Source organism: Saccoglossus kowalevskii, chromosome 22 (assembly GCF_978046115.1).
Source record: "Saccoglossus kowalevskii chromosome 22, keSacKowa6.1, whole genome shotgun sequence".
Classification (NCBI taxonomy): domain Eukaryota; kingdom Metazoa; phylum Hemichordata; class Enteropneusta; family Harrimaniidae; genus Saccoglossus; species Saccoglossus kowalevskii.
Window position 1 is genome coordinate 13,168,506 of NC_140662.1, and position 20,296 is coordinate 13,188,801.

Below are 20,296 nucleotides of genomic sequence, written 5' to 3' on the forward strand. Positions count from 1 at the left end.
GTTTTTGAATGTCACTGGGGTTTAAGTGTTACTCAGAGTTTTTCACTATCCCCGTCTTAATATCAGTTTCACCAAAATACAAGGCAACATGCCCTGCAACATCTAGGAATTGCAATGCATTATGGGTATGGTTGCTAAGCAATATCCTGCATCTGATTATATGAGTAACCAAATGACATTCTCCCTCATGGGATTGCAATGAATGATGGGTATCTGAGACACATCCAAGACAACGGTTGCTATCCGATATTTTGCAAATTATGGGTAACCACGCAAATATGTCCAAAATACCTTGCATTTCAAAGACCAGGCATACTGCAATAATTTTCATTGATATATCAGAAAATATTATCATCCGCGTATTTTAAATGAAAATCACCAAGTGGTCCCGAAATAGCATTATGAGGCGAATATCAACTTTGTTGGTAAATTTGGCCCTCATTTTAGGTGTGTCTTTTCCACTCGTTGGTTCTGATTGAAGGACTATAGTTTCCAGTCTGTACAATGTGTGAGATCACCAGATAACAATATCACTTAGTGAAATCAATGTTTGAACTTCCAGGCCAGCCCATGAAATGTACATGCTTCAAACACTATTTGTCCAGTTGCCACACCACAGCCTGTGTGGGTTTTTTTTAACCAATGACAGTACAGAGCATACATCAGACGTCAAAACATGGCAATGACAAACAGCTTTATTAGTGCAGGTACCCACAATACCTCAAACTCTTGTCAGTTCAAGTAATATTTAAAATTCTCAACCAAAAAATGTTGATGTTGCCATGTTTTTGCAGGGGGTTGTTATGACGACATAGCTAGGGACTTTTCACACATTCCAGGGAACAAATTGTGCGTGTCCTACCTGAGTCCATATTAGGAATTCTGGCTTTTGTACTGTTTAGATAAACAGATAAAGTAAACTACTACATGCTGTAGAGATTAAACCAATGTCACATTTGAGCACTGTTAAACTAAAAATTCAGGTTGCAATATCCTGTTTTATATTTTGCATGGCTGCCTGGCACCATCTGTTATTTTCAAATGGCAAAATATCTAGCAACTTATTTTCAGGCCACTATGATTGAGTTTTATGTTATGCATCTGTGATAGAGTCAAAAATGTTGATCTTTCTCGATTTAAGAGCTGAACTTGAGACTGTACTTAATTATTGTATTTTTGTGGTTCTAATTTGTTGGGCAATTGAAAGAGTTCAATCATTCATTTTCTTGGGGGTGGAGATAGAATTTGTCATGTTTTTTGACTCCATAATCACTGAAATGTTGATTCTGACTGGAAATCGTATTACTGCATTTAACAAATTGTTTCACTGCCCACAAACCATATTCTGTGTATTAGCAGCTAATACCATATTTGACAGAATGTATTTCTGGCCACAGACCATAATCTGTGTATTAGTAGCACCCATACACTTATGTATATGACAGGTGTAGTGAGTGCCAATGGTCAAAACAAGATGTGTTTTACTGATCCACCATACAATAAATGATACTAAGTACTTGTATTAGATGTGGTATTGAGAATATTAATTCATGTGTTAACTTTAATTACTTTAACTGGTGGCCTTTGTTTTCATGCCTCACAATGGGTCACAACAGAAAATAGAAATGAACAAACCATTTAGGTATTAAGAGGGTTGAGGCCAGTACGTAACTCAACAATATACATTGATTGGGTAAAACATTTTCAGGTTTGTTGCAAGAACAGTTCGACAATGAAGTTTTTTGTCTATATGAATGTACATACCTCAATGTTAAAGTTCTGATTTATCGGTACTTATGAATATCAGAACTTGAATTTAAGAAGCCATCACATCATCTCAATGCCTAAATTGATAAAATGCCCATGACATTTAGGAATATCGAAGACATCAACACAATAGCATTATGATGTACAAACCACGCTAATAACAATACTGTAAAACGGGTCTTTTTAGCTAGCATGTTATTTTAGCTAATTTAGCTAATTTAGCATTTTGCTAATTCAAGATGTCACTAATTTAAAATAAAGTATATTCTCAGAATGAGATTGTTGGAATTTTAGCTAAATTAAGATTCAGTTAATTTATGCATGGAGTCAAATTCTCTAAAATGGCATGTAGCTATTTAAACATGTTTTACAGTAGTCAAGAGCTGCACACTGATATGCAAATTAGGTACCTCCACATATTAAAAATCTCTCCCATACTCAAACATAAAGTGCAAACATAAATTTTTTTTTTACAAGCCATTTTTTTTATTTATTGAGCATTTTTAGAGATATGTATATGTACACCATCAAAGTACCATATATACAATGAGTAAGTGAAAAGGCGACTGAACTTTACATGCAAAAAGTAGATACTGTAAAAAAAAAAAATACTTTACATTTGACAGTTTAAGATAATCAATCTTAATTACCGAATGAATAGACAGAACATAATAAAAACTGTCACACAGGTTGAACAGACACCATGGAGAACGCACACCTACATTCGGTGTTTGGTTCATCCCTGAATTCAAGGGACATTCAATTGACACATACAACTTGAAACAATCACATGCACTGTACAGAGAGAGACAACATGTAGATTTCAGTTTGGTAAACAGGGTCCAAAAATCAGAGGCACTTTAGGATGTGTATTAAATTGGCAAAGCAGTTGGAATATGCTTTCTTTTCAACGAAGTACTTATTTCAGTTTGGGCCAGATGGATTTGATTTTGGACCTTTGGACATAGAAAAGACATTACTTTTGAACAAATCACCTAATTTTTAAAAGTCTAACACATACAACAAGACCTGGAGGAGAAAACTTTAACCTCACCTCCCCATAGAATCGTACAAAGTTCCATGATTATCATTATAAAACCTGTGGAATATTCCACTTGATATTCGGTGGTAGGTAGGATTTTAATCTAACTCTACTGTTTACACTCCGTCATCGCTAACAATGAATGCCACCTAAGAATTGACGCCCTCCGGTGACAAAGTGAAAGCCTGACTGACTGGCAAAAGAACAATTCATCTGCGACCAGTTCCCTTAACCTTTCTTAATGTTTAAGCATACAGCGGGGGAATGTTTCCCCAATCATATGCAAATTATGCACATATCTTTAAAGATCTAAAGTAGGAAAAAGTGAAAGAACCACTTTTAAAAGTAACAAAAATAGAAATTTAAACTTTACAAATTACAATAAACATGCTCTTGATTTGTCTTTTTTTTAACGTTAAAACTTGAAAAGAATCTTGATTACACCTGTTTTTTGTCAACGTACTTGAGTGCTTAGAAAACTTGAAATGTGTGTACCCCCATCATGGAATGAAATAAAATTCTGAGAATACTTTCATTTTTTACTTTAGAAAAAAAAAATTAACGAAGTGTTTTTTTTATCGTTTTATGCTAAATGAAATATACATTGCACTGTTTAAACAGCTAACATGCAAAGTTTGTCTGTTTCAATAGTACGGGGAAAAAACTTTCCAACTTTTGCCCAGGGATGAGAATCGGTTCTAGATCATGGGGAATGGATGTGTGCTACGGTGGAGATTGCGTTTTTTAGCTCAAAATATTGCATCAATAATAAAAATTGGTCTTGCACAAAAAAGAATCCTATCACCCAGTTCATATGAACTGCATATAACCCAGGGCATTGGTGAAAATATTTTTTTTTTCCCCGAAATCTTATTTCCCCCACAAGAGTCCAAATTGTTTAACAACTAACTGAAATAGTTAGTTTTAAATTTGTTTTGATACCAGACATAATGCTTTCATATCTGTTCAGAATTTCCTTTTAACTGGAAAATTACACCTGTAAAATTGAAGATCCATACATAACTAATAAATGTACATTTTCTCCACCATACTATTGAAACAGACAAACACCCCTTTCTAAACATAATACTGGTAAAGTTGTTTTTCAACAAATTATTAAATTTTTGCAGACCAGCTGCTTCTTGATAATGCAAAAAAAAAAAAAAGATTGTCTTAATAAATTTTTGCTGAACTACATAAATCAGTCCTTCTATAGAACAAAGTAATTTGATTGGTTGGAACAGATCACATGATCATTATGTTAGTGATAAGCAGCAGCCAATCACAGATCAAAAGTGAGAAAACCAGAGAAACTTTCCTTTTGGGACATTAATTTCTATCCGTGTGTACTCCAGTGTACTTTGACATCTCAGTACATTAAGAAAAGTGCTTTTAACTATGTTTCTCACCAAACAACCACCACTTTGTTCTAGTAAGGAGTTTTGTGGGATTATTAAAACAGAGGCTGTACCTTTGGAATGTAATGAGGGGGCGGCAATGAAAATTTTTATCATCAACAAACATTTAAAAGCAAGCAATCCTTCAGAAGTTGTTAAAAAAAAAAAAGTCTGACTTTTTTTTTTCATTTGTTCCACGTGAATGAATTTTTTGTATGAAGATTTCATGCAAGGCTGCCAACTATTGTACAGATCTAAGCTGAATATAGGTATGAGTAAACAAGTGAATCTTGGTCCAAGCAAAAAAAAAAAGGGGGGAGGGGGTAATTAAATAGCCCTTTTCACACTAAAGCTTTTATGTTTATTTCGGTCTTCCATTACTCATCAAGAAAGAATTTAACAGGTTAAAAAACTTGTCTAAATAGTAAATAACCCTAACATTTCCACTTATCTCTATTTTATTTTGAGGTTTTGATAGCCGTGTTAATACAATATGGTCTTTGATAAACGATTTTTTCTGACTTTTTATGATATACTACAACATTATTTTTTCAAGCAAGTATAAATACCACAGCAAACGTTTTCAGTCTGCATCCAAATTAGGGTAAAGGGGGAAAACTTATAAAAAAAAATATAAAAATAACTGAACAGTCTTTGGCAGGAAAAAATGCTGGCAATGAGAGCAAGAACTTTTTACATTGAAATTTGTCTGTCTAGTGCCATATTCTTTGATGCTGTCAAAAACATACAACGAAATTAACTGAACGAAATAAAGATTTGTTTTTCACAGTGGATGGACTAAAATAAAAAAAAATTGTACAGAAAAATGCTTTTCAATTTGGCAGTGGTTTTTAGCGTGAATTGAATAATAGCTGAAAAAGGCACTCAAAAATTGAATTAAATTTTCATGGACTTGACACATCAGTGTCAATTTCACCTGCTTTGACTGCAGTCAAATGAATTTTTTTTCTTTGCACTATTATAAACATTTTGAAAGCCAGGAAATAGACTTCCTTCCAGAGAAGACATCCCTCATAAACAAAACACAGCCTCTGTTCTGTCACCCACAAAAATAACCAACTCATCCCTCCCAATAATGATATGTCCAAAACACATCAACAAATCATACCCTACAAATAATGGTATGTCCAGACACATCAAATGATATCCAAGGAATCTGCATAATGGACCATTCCAATATGAGCTATGTAGGGATGAGAAGGTCAATGAAATTATTTTTCAACTATAATATTTTAGGTGATTAAATGAAACTAAGGTAAATTAGTAAAATTTATAAGAAATAAGATCGCAATGGATCAAAAAAAAAAATTATACAATATGCAAAACCAGCAGCATAAATTAATTACATATTAACAATTATTCAAGCAATGTCCATTTCCTAACAAAATTGAAACACAGCATTGAGTATTAAATACCCCTTCCAAATAATAGAATCTCCCTCTTTATTTGTGAACATATGTTGCAGCAACATACAATTTATTTTTTTTCACCCCTAGACAGCCTCATGCCAGAATAATATTCTAAATTTAGCTTCATAACTCTTTAGTTGGATTTGAATGTTATGTAATAAATAACAGCCATAAACGAAGACAATTTTTGCTCGTACTTTGAATTAAATTCTGTTTAAAATTCTGCACATCATGCGTATTCAAATAACCAATGGAGTGTTTCATCCTCGTTCCTTTGGAATCTGTTTCCATGGAAACCACAACCTTCATTCCTGATTTTTTTTTTATCCCCTTACCTATCAACATAGAGTGTGAAATACACAATTTCTACTTTCAAAATCATTTTCATACATACGCTCGTTTTGCCCTGTTTAATATTTCAGTGTTGGAGTTTCTCCCCAGATGAAAAAAAAAAGTATTTAACAGACCAACATCTTTACATAGAGGTCCACGAAATAACATTGGTCAGGCCACTCAACATTTTGGCATGTGCAGAAAAAAATTTGTGCGTTGCCCACAATTTTCCCGAGACAGTGTTCGAGACACCAAACCAAGAAACAATTCTTGTACAAATACAAATTTAAAACATTCACATTCAATTTTTTTTATCTCGTGTCCTGCGTGCGCGAACTTCACCTCTGTATCATTCATGGCTTTCAGTTACTGGCCTTTGACCCTTCACCGGGCATGATTCACCTGCTTACACGAGTCGTGGCAACATTCGACTGTTGCTATGGTCGCTGGCAATGATCTAAAGATGCCTCTTCATGTGCAGCGCAAGGTGGTCGGATCGTGAAAAACATCTGTCACAATGATTGCACTTAAATGGTTTGGCGCCCGTGTGTTTTCGGTAGTGTCGTGTAAGTTCATCAGATCTGGCAAACCTCCATTCACAGCCTTCCCATGAGCATTTGTAAGGTTTTTCTCCTGCAATATAAATCATAAATTTTGATTAGTGATAATATTAATATAAATAATCTATCAACCATATATTTAGACAGTATTAACAAACAATATCTTACCCCTTATCTAGAAATAATTTACATTCAACTGTCGATATTTGGAAATAAAATGCCCTTATTTGGGCACAAGATTGCATCTCTACATAGACTTTTAATCACCCAAGTGAGTTACTGTTGAAAGTCAAATTTCCGGCATTTTTACGAGTCTATCAAGTCTTCAATCTCACCATCAGCCAGTGGATTGACTAAATGGTATTCTACTTGAACTACAGACAGTATTATTCAGATTTGTTGTCAGTTTTATGTTGGATTTTTTTTTTTTTTATCACTTTTCAATTTACATAAAAACAGAAAATAACTTGCATTACAAAAATGGTTAAAATTAAGTAATTGATTATTTTAGCGAATATTGACCATTCACCACATTTTCTTCTAAATCAATACTTCTATACATTTATAATTAAAATATAGCACTGTGATTGGTTAATAATAGACATGTGGGACAAAATAGAGCACTGTGATTGAGTAATAATAGACATGTGGGACAAAATAGAGCACTGTGATTGGTTAATAATAGACATGTGGGACAAAATAGAGCACTGTGATTGGGTAATAATAGACATGTGGGACAAGTATTAATTATAGATGTCACTAATGCATTATGTATACAATATGTATTCTTTAAAAATGTATAAAAATAAAACTTACTCATCAATACTAATGGTACATTATTGGATTAATTTTATTTCTGGGTCAGAACGTGTACACAAAAATAAATAAAAAGAATAAAGCATTGTTCTAACTGAAAGGAAACTATTTTTACTACACCATTATCACAATCAAAATATCTTTTCAATTATTTCATCAGTCATTACTCATACTGACAAACAAAATCTGAATCAATAAGGTTTCGCTGTGTCTTCACACAAAAAAAAAAGTAATTGCAAATAATCTACGATCAAATCAACAAACTACAACCATAGAGGAGTTTGACAAGTTAATCAAGTAATTGATGTCATATAACCTATTTGCATAAATTACTCATCAATAACATTTTTTTTTACCATACTTTCAAGGACAAGTTTGAGTATCTAATGACAACATGCTTAGTCATAAATATGACTAAACAAATAAAACTCATGAATATTCATGAGCATACTATAAACGAGTTCATTAGCCGTTGAAATATGAATAAGTCTAAAAATGCTTAAATTATTCTGTTAATAATCGTATTATTTATTTTGTAACAGCTGTCAATAATTTCATTTATAAGAAATTTCTATCAATTTCAATTATAATAAATTTCAACCACCAAAAAATGAAAAAATTAACAAGTAAACATTTTTTTATCATTGCCCCAGTTAAACTTTCAATTAGCTCACAGATGTACAATGTGTTAATATTTGAATAATAAATAATAGAAAATGTTGTCTTCCAATTAATTGCCAAAAATATTCTATCCCTAGTCTTTATTTGCATACTGTGAATATTATAATTTAAAAACAATTATTATTTTTTTTCAATTGCATTGCATATAATTGAACTACCTATTTGAGTCAATTTCAGCTAGCACCCTGTTCAGTGTTTTAGTAACTTAATTCAAAACATCAGAGATATTGGAAAAATTCTTCAGCTAATTATTAATTTTATAGTCCCATTACGACAACAGTATGGTATGCAAAACCACCCACCAGCATATGTATATTGTTGGCATTCATTTCACTAAACCCTGGAAAGACAACCTGTTGAATGAACTCCATAATTATGCAGCGACAGGTGCAAGCCCCCTTATCTTAATCAAAATAATCATAGCCATAGCAGCAAGTGACCCTAACTTCCTGTGTTATTGTAATACATCGGATATCATTGATGGGTATCTTAAGGGGTCACTGCAATGTCAGCCTGTTTCTGACATTCATACAGTTCCGTATTTGATGAATGGTAATTCTGTTCAATCAGAAAAAAAAAAAACTGCACAATACAAATCAGAATTCCTTAATACATTAAGCAAGGACATGCTTTAGTGAGTCAGAACGATATGACGCCATCCTGGATAACAAATTAGCTTTTCACACACATACATATAAGTTCAATGACCAGTCACCTTTTTTAAAAATTTATTTGGTAGCCATGGCAACTGAATCTCACAGCACAGGTAACTAACTAAATTATTACAGCTCAAATGTCAGATGCCACAGAGAGAAAGTAGAATCTACCAAATTTTTTGAAAACAAATTTTTAATAATTTTTTCTATTTTATTTTATTATATTATTGGTTAAAAATGGTTCACAGGTATAGGTTGCTAATATACACATACATATCAATCAGAACCAATATAGTAATTTTACGTTTTTCAAAAATTTATAATTTTTTTTTTATTTTTATTTTTTTCAATACTCAGATATGTTCATTATTCTATATACCCTGAAATAAATTATCATTTATTGAATATTTTTTCAAAATATATTGATCAAGACATCAGTGTGTTCATTTGGTCAAAAACTAACAGTAGAAAATACATAAAAAAACACAAAAATTTTACCAAATTATTGATACTTTTTTGTCAGTAGTCGCGACACTACTCATGGCAAATCCTTCTTTCTGAATACTAATTAAATTACTAAATAAATATTGTAAACGTTTTATAGATTCTTTTTTGGTAAAATCACAAATAATTTAAAATTTGATACTGATTAACCGAAAAAAACAACAATTTGAGTATCCTGTCAGCTGTTGAATAAATAGAAAATTGACAAAAAAAAAGGACAGAGTTGTTGACCTCTACACAATTGACCTTTCGCAGATTAAGCAATTAGTAAACAATGGATACCACTTTGTTGACATAACAGAAAATATTAACACACGATTATGGATTATGTGTCAATACACATGCATAGGACTATTAATTTTAGAAACATTTCCATTTTATTTCACTTAATCATAAAATGTCTTGCATTCATTTTTTTTTAACCCTTTTCCTACCAAATTGTTTATGTAACATTTTTACATATTTTTTTACATTTTTTTTGTAAATTTTGGACCAAATATACACAATTTTTTACTGATATATCAAAATGTTGAACAAAAAACACAACAAACAATTCAAAACAAAAATATTGAATTTTGTCAGGTCGCAAAACCATGTGCATAAAAGGTCTATTTTTCTTTTTAATTTGCCTTGAATGTTTACTTGGGTTGAGAAATTATAAACAAATTCAGAATTGTCGCCCACAGTATTCCAATCCATCACAGTGCGTTTAAAGAAGATACAATGTCATTTGATTTTTTTTTTTTTAAACAGAAAAAAATACTATTTCAAACAAGGCTCTAAAAACGAACGTGATATAAGCAGCACGAGACACGTTGCTGGAATTATAATAATATGAACACAAATTGTATAGTAATGTTATGCGTGAATCTTGGCTCTGTGCCAAAATGTCAGTGTTTAAATGTTATCCATTTCAGTTTGAACAATTACTACAACATTTGTGGTTTCACAGTGACTCATCCAGAGTGTGCAGGCTTATGTAAATTGCCATGGCAACCGTTTGTCACATACATTCGTATTATGTTGAAAATCAACCATCATGGGGCCGAAGAGATTTGGTCAATGAAATGACTAATCCATAATGCTGCGTATATCAGTTTATAATATATGAAAGGCAACTGTCTGCACGTAATTGAAAATGCTCATGGGACGTTTCATATTTCTAAATGACCTTACCTGTATGCGTGCGCTGGTGGGCTTTAAGATGTGAACTCTTTGTATACACTTTCCGGCAGCCATTAAACTGACACCGATGAATTCTGCGTTTGTTGTCAGGCGATTCAGCCCTCTTCCCAAAGGGTCTGGATGCAGTTACATTTCTCCCTCGTTGTGTACGCGTCGTTGAGGTCGCCGATGTGGTTGATGCCGCTGTTGAGGCTGCCACTGAATTACTCGCCAGTTGTGGCAGTGCTTTTACATTTTCGGGTGATGATGGAGGGGTCAAAGTCGATTCTGCAACCTTACTAAGATGTTTAAAGACAGACTTGAAAGGGTCCGGGGTCACAGGGGTCGAAGGTGAAAGTTCACCTGAGCTATCCCATGATGCAATACTAGACGTTGAACTTAGACTCAGTGTATCAAGCTGTTTGTCGCTACTATCGCTATCACTAAGATTCGCAGATTTCTCATCTCTGCTATACTGAAACGGCAGAATAAATTTGTTCCATGGGTTTTCAGGTTCTTCTATCTTTTGGTGGCAGTGTATATGTTTCGGCTCGGGTTTCAGATATCTCTCCATTTCCAGACATGTCTGTAAGGCCAAAGGAAACACAGTTGTAATAAAATATTGAGCATGATACAAATAGCAGATGAGAATATCAAATTACAATGACAATAACTATACACTACATAAAATTTCCTCCCAGTAGACCACAGGAGAACCCGATCCCTATCAGTCAATCAAAAATACTTAAGGCATTTATCATAAAGATTGATCGCTCTAATCTAAAGCAAGACATAACCCTCAAGTCTAACAAATTATTCATAGAAAGACAACCATATGTATACATACTATACACAACATACTCTCTTTCAGAAGGAAAGGAAGAGACAGACAGATTATACTTGGTTGCTAGGAAACATCGCTTTTGTTGTTAGCAACTTTATCCAATCCAAAAAGGTGACAGTGATGTATGTTTATTTTAATGAAGTTTTAACTGAAAAGCCAGTCTGATGAGAACACACATTGAGCACAGTCTCTCACAGTCTCATTTGTAATCAACATTTGCTTATAGGCATTAAATGACAATTTACGTTCGTCTGTTATTTCAATTCGTCATTTCAAAACCATAAACATTTTCGCTCAACTAACAATTTTCATATTTTTTTTTTTTTGAAATTGCAAAACGTTACGAAGCAATGAGAATGTAGTGACTCAAGGGCGATTTCCCAGTTTATACGAGAAATTGTATTTATAGTGATTAATAGCATCTCCGTGACTTGGTATGCGTCAGTGCTCACTTAAGATGAAAATCCCTGTGTAGCATCTTAATTAAAGTGCTATAAATGTCTTGTCCCATCTTATTAGCTATGGGTCATATGCATTTTTACAGAGTGCATAAAACACATTTGTTGTTTACACAAAATTCAAGCATCCAATTTAGCAATTAATTACCATGACAACAAGCTAAGATGTTACCATCTTATACCACCGTATACTAGATCATATAATAGAAGTCGTATTGGGATCATTCACACATCTCTCCTTTACGAAAGCACACGTACCACTAATAGAACAGATATACCGTACGTAGTACACTGTATTTTGCATGATGAAACCAATATACATGTACCTGAATGAAAATTAACATTCACAGAGGAGTTCAATTGGAATAAATTCCTAATAAGCAAATGTACATCCATAAACTCCTGGCCATCCTTGTGAGGAAAAATTGTATCAGGTTTTGTTTTTTTCATATTCCTTCACATGCACAAAATGTAGAGAATATTTAAGAGAAAAATATGGCAATGCTTGTTGCACTGATCAGAATACTTTTGAAAGTAGCCACTGATACAATAATACATCACTGAAAAACCACACTTAAAACTGTTTGTTGTAGTAGTTGTTACTTGATCAGGAGGTTTCACCTCTGTGACCTGTCAGTTACCGGACTATACCATTACAATATTGGCAAGGTTTAATGTGATATTAATTGAAAACTACACTAAAAGCTTTCACCCTCTTAAGTGTACCCTTCCCTCCCCTAAAGACAAAATGAACATTTTTTTTATAATGAATGATTTCATTGTCTAAGAGAGTGTAACCCTCCGAGATAGCAGTATCCCCAATAGAGAAACTTGTGTTAACACCTGCGCTACAGACAGAAATTTATCAATTTTTCAACTGTGCGATAACAGTCTTTAAAAGCCAGTGAAAATACTTAGATGAAACTCAATATTTGTTAAATTTCAGGAGACCAAAATTGTAAACAGGCACATGTTTTTTCGATAAACACTACAGAAAGCATGACAACAAGCACCTGTCAAGTTTCAGGATTAAACTCTAAGTATGTACAAACTTGACCCCCTAGGTTACTCTTTTTTTCTCTTTAGGATAGTGGTTTACAGTAAAGGCATTGCTTGCAGCATTGATTGGACTAGCATAGTAACTGTGCCAAGGCCCAACTAACAACATCATAAATAAAAAATTTCCGAGTCCAAGAGGTCAGGCCATAAAACTTCAAACAGCATATTTACTATGTTGTCTTCACATTAATTTGGAGTCTAAAGACAAATAAAATGCCTTCATATACAATGCCAAGCATTTTTAGAATTATTAGTTCCTCATTAAACCTGTATGAGGCGAGTACACTTAGAATCAACCGCACAAAGCGGTCAGACAATACACACTGCCATTCCCACATTCAATTGCACCTCCAGTGTTGCACACATACAGGAAGCTGCGACAGCTATTGCCTTTATTGGTATTATTGTTGCACCCAGAGAGACTTGGAGGCTGTCCAAACATAGTTGCATTACTCTACGCAATTAACATAACAAGGTGTCCAGTCATACCTGTGTGGACAGGAGTGTGATAGATTTCACGTAGACCAATCTGACAACGAAGTCATGCATACATGCTCGTTTCTACATTGAACGTGCTGTGCAAACTGAAGTGTTATTATCTCGTATCTGCTGGTACTTTGTTAACATGCTATATCTCACCTCAAGCCATATTTTTTTCAACACACTGGATTACAAGCTATTTGTACGATTTTGTTCAATGCTATTTTAGGCACCCCCCCCTATTTCTAAATAAATTCTTATCCTAGTCACTTTCATCCTGATGTATATTTTTATGAAATTGGACATCCCGTTGCATTTTTGTTAGTTGCATGCTCATGTTGCAGAGGGCATGCACGATGACCGGTAGGCCATAGCACCAATACCATCACAGCATGTGAAGCCAGCAGTTGTACCAATCGAAACAACAAAACAAAACTTTCAAAAAGAGTATAACTATGATAATCTAGATAGTGTTTCAGGATGTCCATGAGTATTTATAATCCTTGAACAGAAAAAAAAAATCTCAATGAGGAATTTTGCATAAGCCAAGGTCCCCAGATCTTCCCTGACCTTCGATCAAATTACACTTTGACAGTTGTAACATCCAACCATGGCTCCCACTATCAATTGATTAAATGGATGACATCTCCTGCCCTTAGCTGTCACACAACTATTCACATAAAATCCCAGCCACAGTTCTGATTACTCAAGCCTGACGGTGTGGTCTTTAAACCTATGCTAATAACAGCTATGTTCCAAATCACTGGAACAGGTTCTCTCTTTACCACAAAAACAATGTTTTTCTTTTCTTGCATCATAAGATGGCGGTAACCGGATTAAACCGATTTATTAAGTAATCTGATTTATTATCCAATTATTAGTCACCCCAATCCTATTAATTTTTTTTTGCCACTTTCAATATGATGAAATGTTTTCTTCTTGATTTTACAAATCAAGAGTCACTTCGCGCACAGGCGCACAGGTGCACAATAAAACAGGTGTATATTTTTATAGCTGACTAGAGTTTGGGGGACTGGGTACAAATTTATTTGAAAGTTTATTTTCTCTTTTTTAAAACTATCGATAAATTGGAGCTTACATGTTAACTGTTAGAGAATGAGGATATGCAAAGTTTTGGAATATAATCAATTAAACCTCCCAAATAAACTTGATTAAACTTAATTAAAGTAGACAAGATTACAACAGCTCTGCTTCCGGGCTGTATAAACCTTCAACTAGTGTGAAGTGTTTTTTTTTTTCACAACTGCGAAGGAGTTAGAAATGCTGTCAATGGCAGTTTGGATTGCTTGTAAACTTTGTTTCACAACATTTAAAAAGTGCAAGAAAACCATGTGACTAGTCTTTTTCTTTAAAAAAAAACAACTGACAGACTCCTTGAGTACCGCCAAGAAGTCAAGAAACTGTTCCAACACGTCTTGTTGTGTACACCGAATACAGAATTTCAATTGTACCTGCTCAGAAAGCATTATGTTTGAAGGGGTTCCCATTGTCGGTGCCTTGTATGGGAACCCAGTAGCTTTTTGCATATTGAAAAACTTTGAGCTTCAGTTCATTCTGTGTATGCAGAGTTTGAGCAATGGAATGCTATTGGTGTATACATGAGATTGAATCAAGGACAAGAGGCCATTGTGACAAAACACACTAAAGATACAATACATGTTTGGTATGCAGTTTCTTCACTGTTAAATATATAATGTGGGAACTGGAATTGATTCACAGACTCTTGACTTTATGCGTTTAAATTCCAGCAAATCTACCGGAGTTAAATCATGCCGAGATCGACAGCGGTATTATGAGTGCGTTTGAAATTATTACGGTACCCTGGCGCCCGTGGTGCCTGAGAAATATACAAATAAAACATAATGACCTGTTTATCCATATATGGGCATTTGTTTATGGGGTCAGCAAGGAAGCTGTTTGAACACACACACGCACGCACCAAACGTTCACATAAGAAGAACAACTTTGATCGCGAATGCCAACTTTGCTGGACATGTATGTCTATTTCAGTGATGTAGGACAAGGGATTGTGTTTTACTAACTCCCGGGAGCAGACTTCGGGAAATGTCATTGAGCTCCGACAGCTTGTTCTGTCGTGCAAACTGAAACCTCCGCTTCCGGGTCAGTCGACGTTTAGACATCGCAGTCTCGTCATTAAGATTCGGAAAACAAGTCAGACATCGGGCAAAGCCATTCACAAAATATCAATTCTCAACACGTAGAGGTTTGTTTGAAGACTGGTAATAAATAAAACATTCGATATACTGCCCGCACAGCGAATAATTCAAAGTCAACTGACAGGACTGACAGGGATGTAATAATAAGGAAGCCACGCAAACGCTCAGAAGACGGGTTTCGCATGTAGAGCCATTATTTTGATTATCGAAACCATTAAAAATAGGGAAATGGCGGTACTTCCGCCAAGTACAAAACAAGTCACGTACAGACGTTGTCGATCCGTCCATACTTATAATAATAATTGCGATGACAGTCATGGCATAACAGCCTTCAGATCGTAGTTGGCACTCGCACAGCATGATCCGATGCAGACATGATATACGTTCAGTCTGCACCGCGCATGCTAAAATTACAACCATAGGAAGTGAGTAAAAATCACGCGAATTGCGTGGTTTTCCCACACCGGAACGCGACAAAAACCACTTCCACAACACCAAATATGGCCTGCAACAATTTTTGATCATTTTGCATGATCGGATGCCAAATAAAAATCAAATAGTCTGGAAAACTGACAGCATAATAATATCGTACTTACTTGATGCCAGTGCTCTTCGAGCGATGGCAATGCCGAGAAGTAACCAGTACTATGAACCACTTCAAGTTCATTGAAGATTGCAGAACTTGGTAGTATGTCCATCTCTACTGCTAGGAAAACTCCACAAAAATGTGGACTACAATAGGGAATGTTTTGTAGACTTGTACAGTTTGTCAAAAACACGTACTCGTTGCAGGTTGAGTATGAACACAAGAGCAGAGCTTCGCGGTGATCACGAGTGCGAGTAAACCTAGGACTATATTATGTAAATGAGGTTAGATGACATGAACATCCCTTGTTTTGAAAACCAACCAATGACGAGCAGACTATTGTCAACCAAATGGCGCCTAATGGACCGTTAGCCAATTGAAATATCGATTACATCTCGCGCCAAGATTCCCATTAATGGAACTTATAACAACGTATATGTGATTGGCACAGACGCGATATGGCGTGACCATATATGGCAAGTGGAGAATGTTAATAAGGCAGTCTATTTTTAGCCTCCTATATAAAGCCGTGCAACGATGTCGCGAACAGTTCTCATTTGCCGTACGTGAGTCACCCAGTAAACATGCTCGTACTCAATTCGGACAAGGTGAATGTTCTTTTAACCCAGAATTTTATTTTCTCAAAAAAGAATTAAATCTATGGTTACACGAAAATAAGCTACATGGAAAACGTTAGTCACCGTGTAGCACATTTCGTGACTTGTAATCAGTTTGTGCCAACCCCCTGACCTCTCGTAGTGGTGCCGAGTAAGTTAACTTTCGTAACTTCCAAACGTCTGCGGTGCACAATCTTTAGTTATTTTGTCGATACAAGTAACTTTGATTTATCGCCGATATAGTATTATATGATACATGTTCCTATAGTAGCGAACAATTGTATTTAATCTTTGAGTTCCTCCATTGTCCCTATGGTATACGGATCCTCTGAATAACGATACCCGGACGATACGACGGCAACTCATCCCCCATTGGGGCTACACTGACCTACAAACCATGGTCTCTACCGGTACGTCCCGCGATGTCTTTCACACCATGGAAGCGTTGGTACTGTTAGTTCCTTGCATGTTCATACCAACCTCACTACATTAACGCCTCTTTTGATCCTCATCAAATTACCACCCCCCCCCCCCCCGCCTTGCTAAATCAAACCAGCTTTCACAACACACAATTTCGGGGTACAAAACCAGAGGGACGTTATACATTACAGGGAATACCGAAACAAACAGAATAATTCCCCCATGTTGCGATGTCAATACAGCCCACGTTTAACAACTGTGCAAGCCTATGCAAGTTTGATCAAGCACTGAAACACGTTTGTTTCAAGGCCAAACAAACATGTGTGCCCATATTTTATGCATCTAAACACAATTATTTGCTGTAATCAATCTGCCGGATTATTATATTTCAAACGTATCACATTTCCACCAAATGAACCGAGGCCTACTCCAACACCACCCGTTCACGGGGCTGCTGCTTTGCGGGCGTATAAAGGGCGCCACCATGGTCAAATATGAGTTTTTCTCCAAATCGCCGTTGTGTATAAGGGTAAACTAGAAACGTTCTTCCACTAAAATTTGTTAATAAAAAAAACACAAATATTCATGTAGATGTCCACATGTAAACAACGTAATATAATTTCTTTACAGCAATTAAACAAAGAAGAAACATTCAGTAGGTTTAATTTCATATTGACTGGTGTTTTGATTTAGCAAAATAATGCCATTTTTGCATTTTTTTTAGCAACAGAACATAATATTAAACAAAATGCGAATCATTTCAAAGACAGTATTCCATTTATTTCGACTGAAGAATATTCTTTTACTCTCAGGGTTCTAATTTCCGAGACAAAAAAAATGTGCATTTGCTATTATCATGCAAATTAGCGTCTTTTTTTAAACGTGAGACGATCAAAATACAGTGAATGGCAGAAATTTTATATACATATTTATAAAAAAAATATTAATACAGATCCTTAGCTTTTGTTCATTTTCAAATATTTGAATTGACTGTTGTTCGCTGAGATAGCCGGGTTGGTGATTGCTCAGGAGTGATCAACATTGTCTCAACTAGCTAAAAGTGACATAGTAAAAGCGACTGCTCAACCCTAATTCAAATAAAGTATTTCCTGATTGGAAAATGATTAATCAAAACTCATGTTGATGACAAAATGCCATTTGTGCATTGATCCATGGTGTCAACCATCGCATTTTTTCGTTTTGAAATGTCTTTTTTTTAAAACATTTTTCGTTGTCTTGCATTTTTTGGCTCAGAACCCCCGCCCCCACTGTTTCAAATGATCGACCACTAACAGTCATTTTGATTTATGAAAATCATATTTATAAAAACGTTTATAACATCCCCCAGGTTTCTGACATTCACTGTGGTCATTTTACAAGTATTTTGTTCTTTTGTATAATACCATCATGTACTGAGTTTCTGTTTTCTGGTTATCTGATTACCCATAACACCTCGCGTTTACGCAGGACTCGCTTCAAACATAAACTTTGAAATTCACTAACCTGAAATTCAAATTATGACACGTTTCACAAACATCATAATAGTTCCATTTTTTTTAAATATCAAGACCTTGTAGCATTCTTTTAGTCAAACATTAACAACTTGAACGAAATTTATTTAAAAAACTGTGCACAAAATTGTATCTTTTTCTAGAATAGTTTTGACAGTTTACAAACTGTGCCAAAGTATGTTTCAGTTCTCGGGGGGGGGGGTAGCTCCACGAAAATGGCAGATTTAAAGGGCGGTGGTCGTCGAGCAGCCCATGTTAGAATTTCATGTAAACAAACAATGTATTTTACACGCGTTGAGTACGCCGCTATGAGTCACATATCGAACAGGACGCGACGCGGCGACCACCCACTTTAAGTGTCTCTCTATAGTGTTTACAGAGATCTCAAACATACATCCATCCCGTTCAGAAACTTAATAAAGCTTTGAAAAATTGACGTGGCAAATTCAATAAATATTTTGTTCCGACTTTATTTTCACCACTATTTCGTCCTCGGATAAGGAGAAACTATGACAGACTCGCTAAGGTAGAGGCATCTTGCTAGGCATGAGATTAAAACAAGCGTGTGATTCAAAGCTATGAACACTGGGAAATAAAATGAGCACTGTGTAATTTATACGTGCAATTTTAGTTATCAGTTTTCGCCACATTGTGACGACATATCAATGACCGAATAAACAAAATCAAATTTCAATCACACTGTAGATGGCGCTAGACTAAAAAATACCGGAACTCCAGGAAACTGCTCCATCAATACCAGGTTCATCGACCTTATACTTCAAGCCTTTGTTTGTGTGATTCGTATTTTTTCATTCCAAAAATCGAAGTGTATACATTTCAGAGAAAGATGTCGGTTCGTACTATAGTTCCTGTCTTACGTATACCGGTTATATTGTTGGCGTAACACATTCCGATATCACATGTGGGCAGTGTTATTTTTAGTTCGAGTCCTTCCAATATCAAAAACTCGTGCTTTTAGTTGCTGTAACTCGGAGTAATAAACAAACCCGTTAGTTTAGAATTGACTGTGTTAACTTTAAATTTCATCATTTCTGAACGTCGGATCTACGATAAAAATAGCGCAAAACGAGAGTTGTTTGTCCCATGCGACCACACCCACATGGAAGGCGGTCATATTATATACAATGTATATGTACGCCGAGTTGGCTTCCGTAAAGACGTCCAACTTTACCCTTTTCTGAATCATACTATGCAATTATCCCCAAGACACAATTTTAAACTACTTGTCAAGACAAATTAAAATAATACCTGCGGAATTGTCGACCACACCCATTGAATCACATCGTTTCCCCCCGATCAATGTGCGTCGTGTGTTGTCGTTGGTATGCTTCTAAGACGGTGTTTCATAATATATGGACGTACAAGACGAGTGACTCACGTCTTCGGCCAGCCTCATCTCATTGGCTATCCAGGATCTGGTAATCGTAAGACACACGCACGCATTCCCGGTGGGTAACGGGGCCAGAACGCGGCCCAACGCCGGGTCCACCTGCTATATAGAGGGTCCCAATGGTACATAGTGCAGGCATGCATACACGAACAATCAACCGCGAAAAACTCGTCAAAATACAGCACGCAAGACCGTTACATGGTAAGCATCGGCCTGGGAGAGAGTTGTGCAAATCAACGTTGCCTCTCTCTGTCCTAAATTTCACACATTCGAATCCATAATCCATCGTACACGCCATCACGGCGAACAAAAGCCCAAATTGTTCGACTAACGCGTTAGTTAGGTGTGGTATACATACACAG

The 20,296-nt window shown here is 35.4% G+C and overlaps 1 protein-coding gene across 2 annotated transcripts; it reads right to left on the reverse strand.

Annotated features, from left to right (window-relative positions):
- Positions 1–2,229: 2,229 nt before the first annotated feature.
- Positions 2,230–20,118, reverse strand: LOC100375327 (Krueppel-like factor 6). Of its 2 annotated transcripts, none has more exons than XM_085496011.1 (3): positions 19,793–20,118; positions 10,363–10,936; positions 2,230–6,602 (listed from the first exon to the last, which is right to left on the reverse strand). In XM_085496011.1, exons 2-3 carry the CDS (start codon positions 10,922–10,924, stop codon positions 6,427–6,429), a joined length of 738 nt encoding a protein of 245 aa, XP_085352137.1. In that variant the 5' UTR covers positions 10,925–10,936; positions 19,793–20,118; the 3' UTR covers positions 2,230–6,426. The 2 variants fall into 2 exon arrangements, with proteins under 2 accessions (XP_085352137.1, XP_002736455.1); XM_002736409.4 differs by lacking the exon at positions 19,793–20,118 and adding an exon at positions 15,986–16,225.
- Positions 20,119–20,296: the final 178 nt, after the last annotated feature.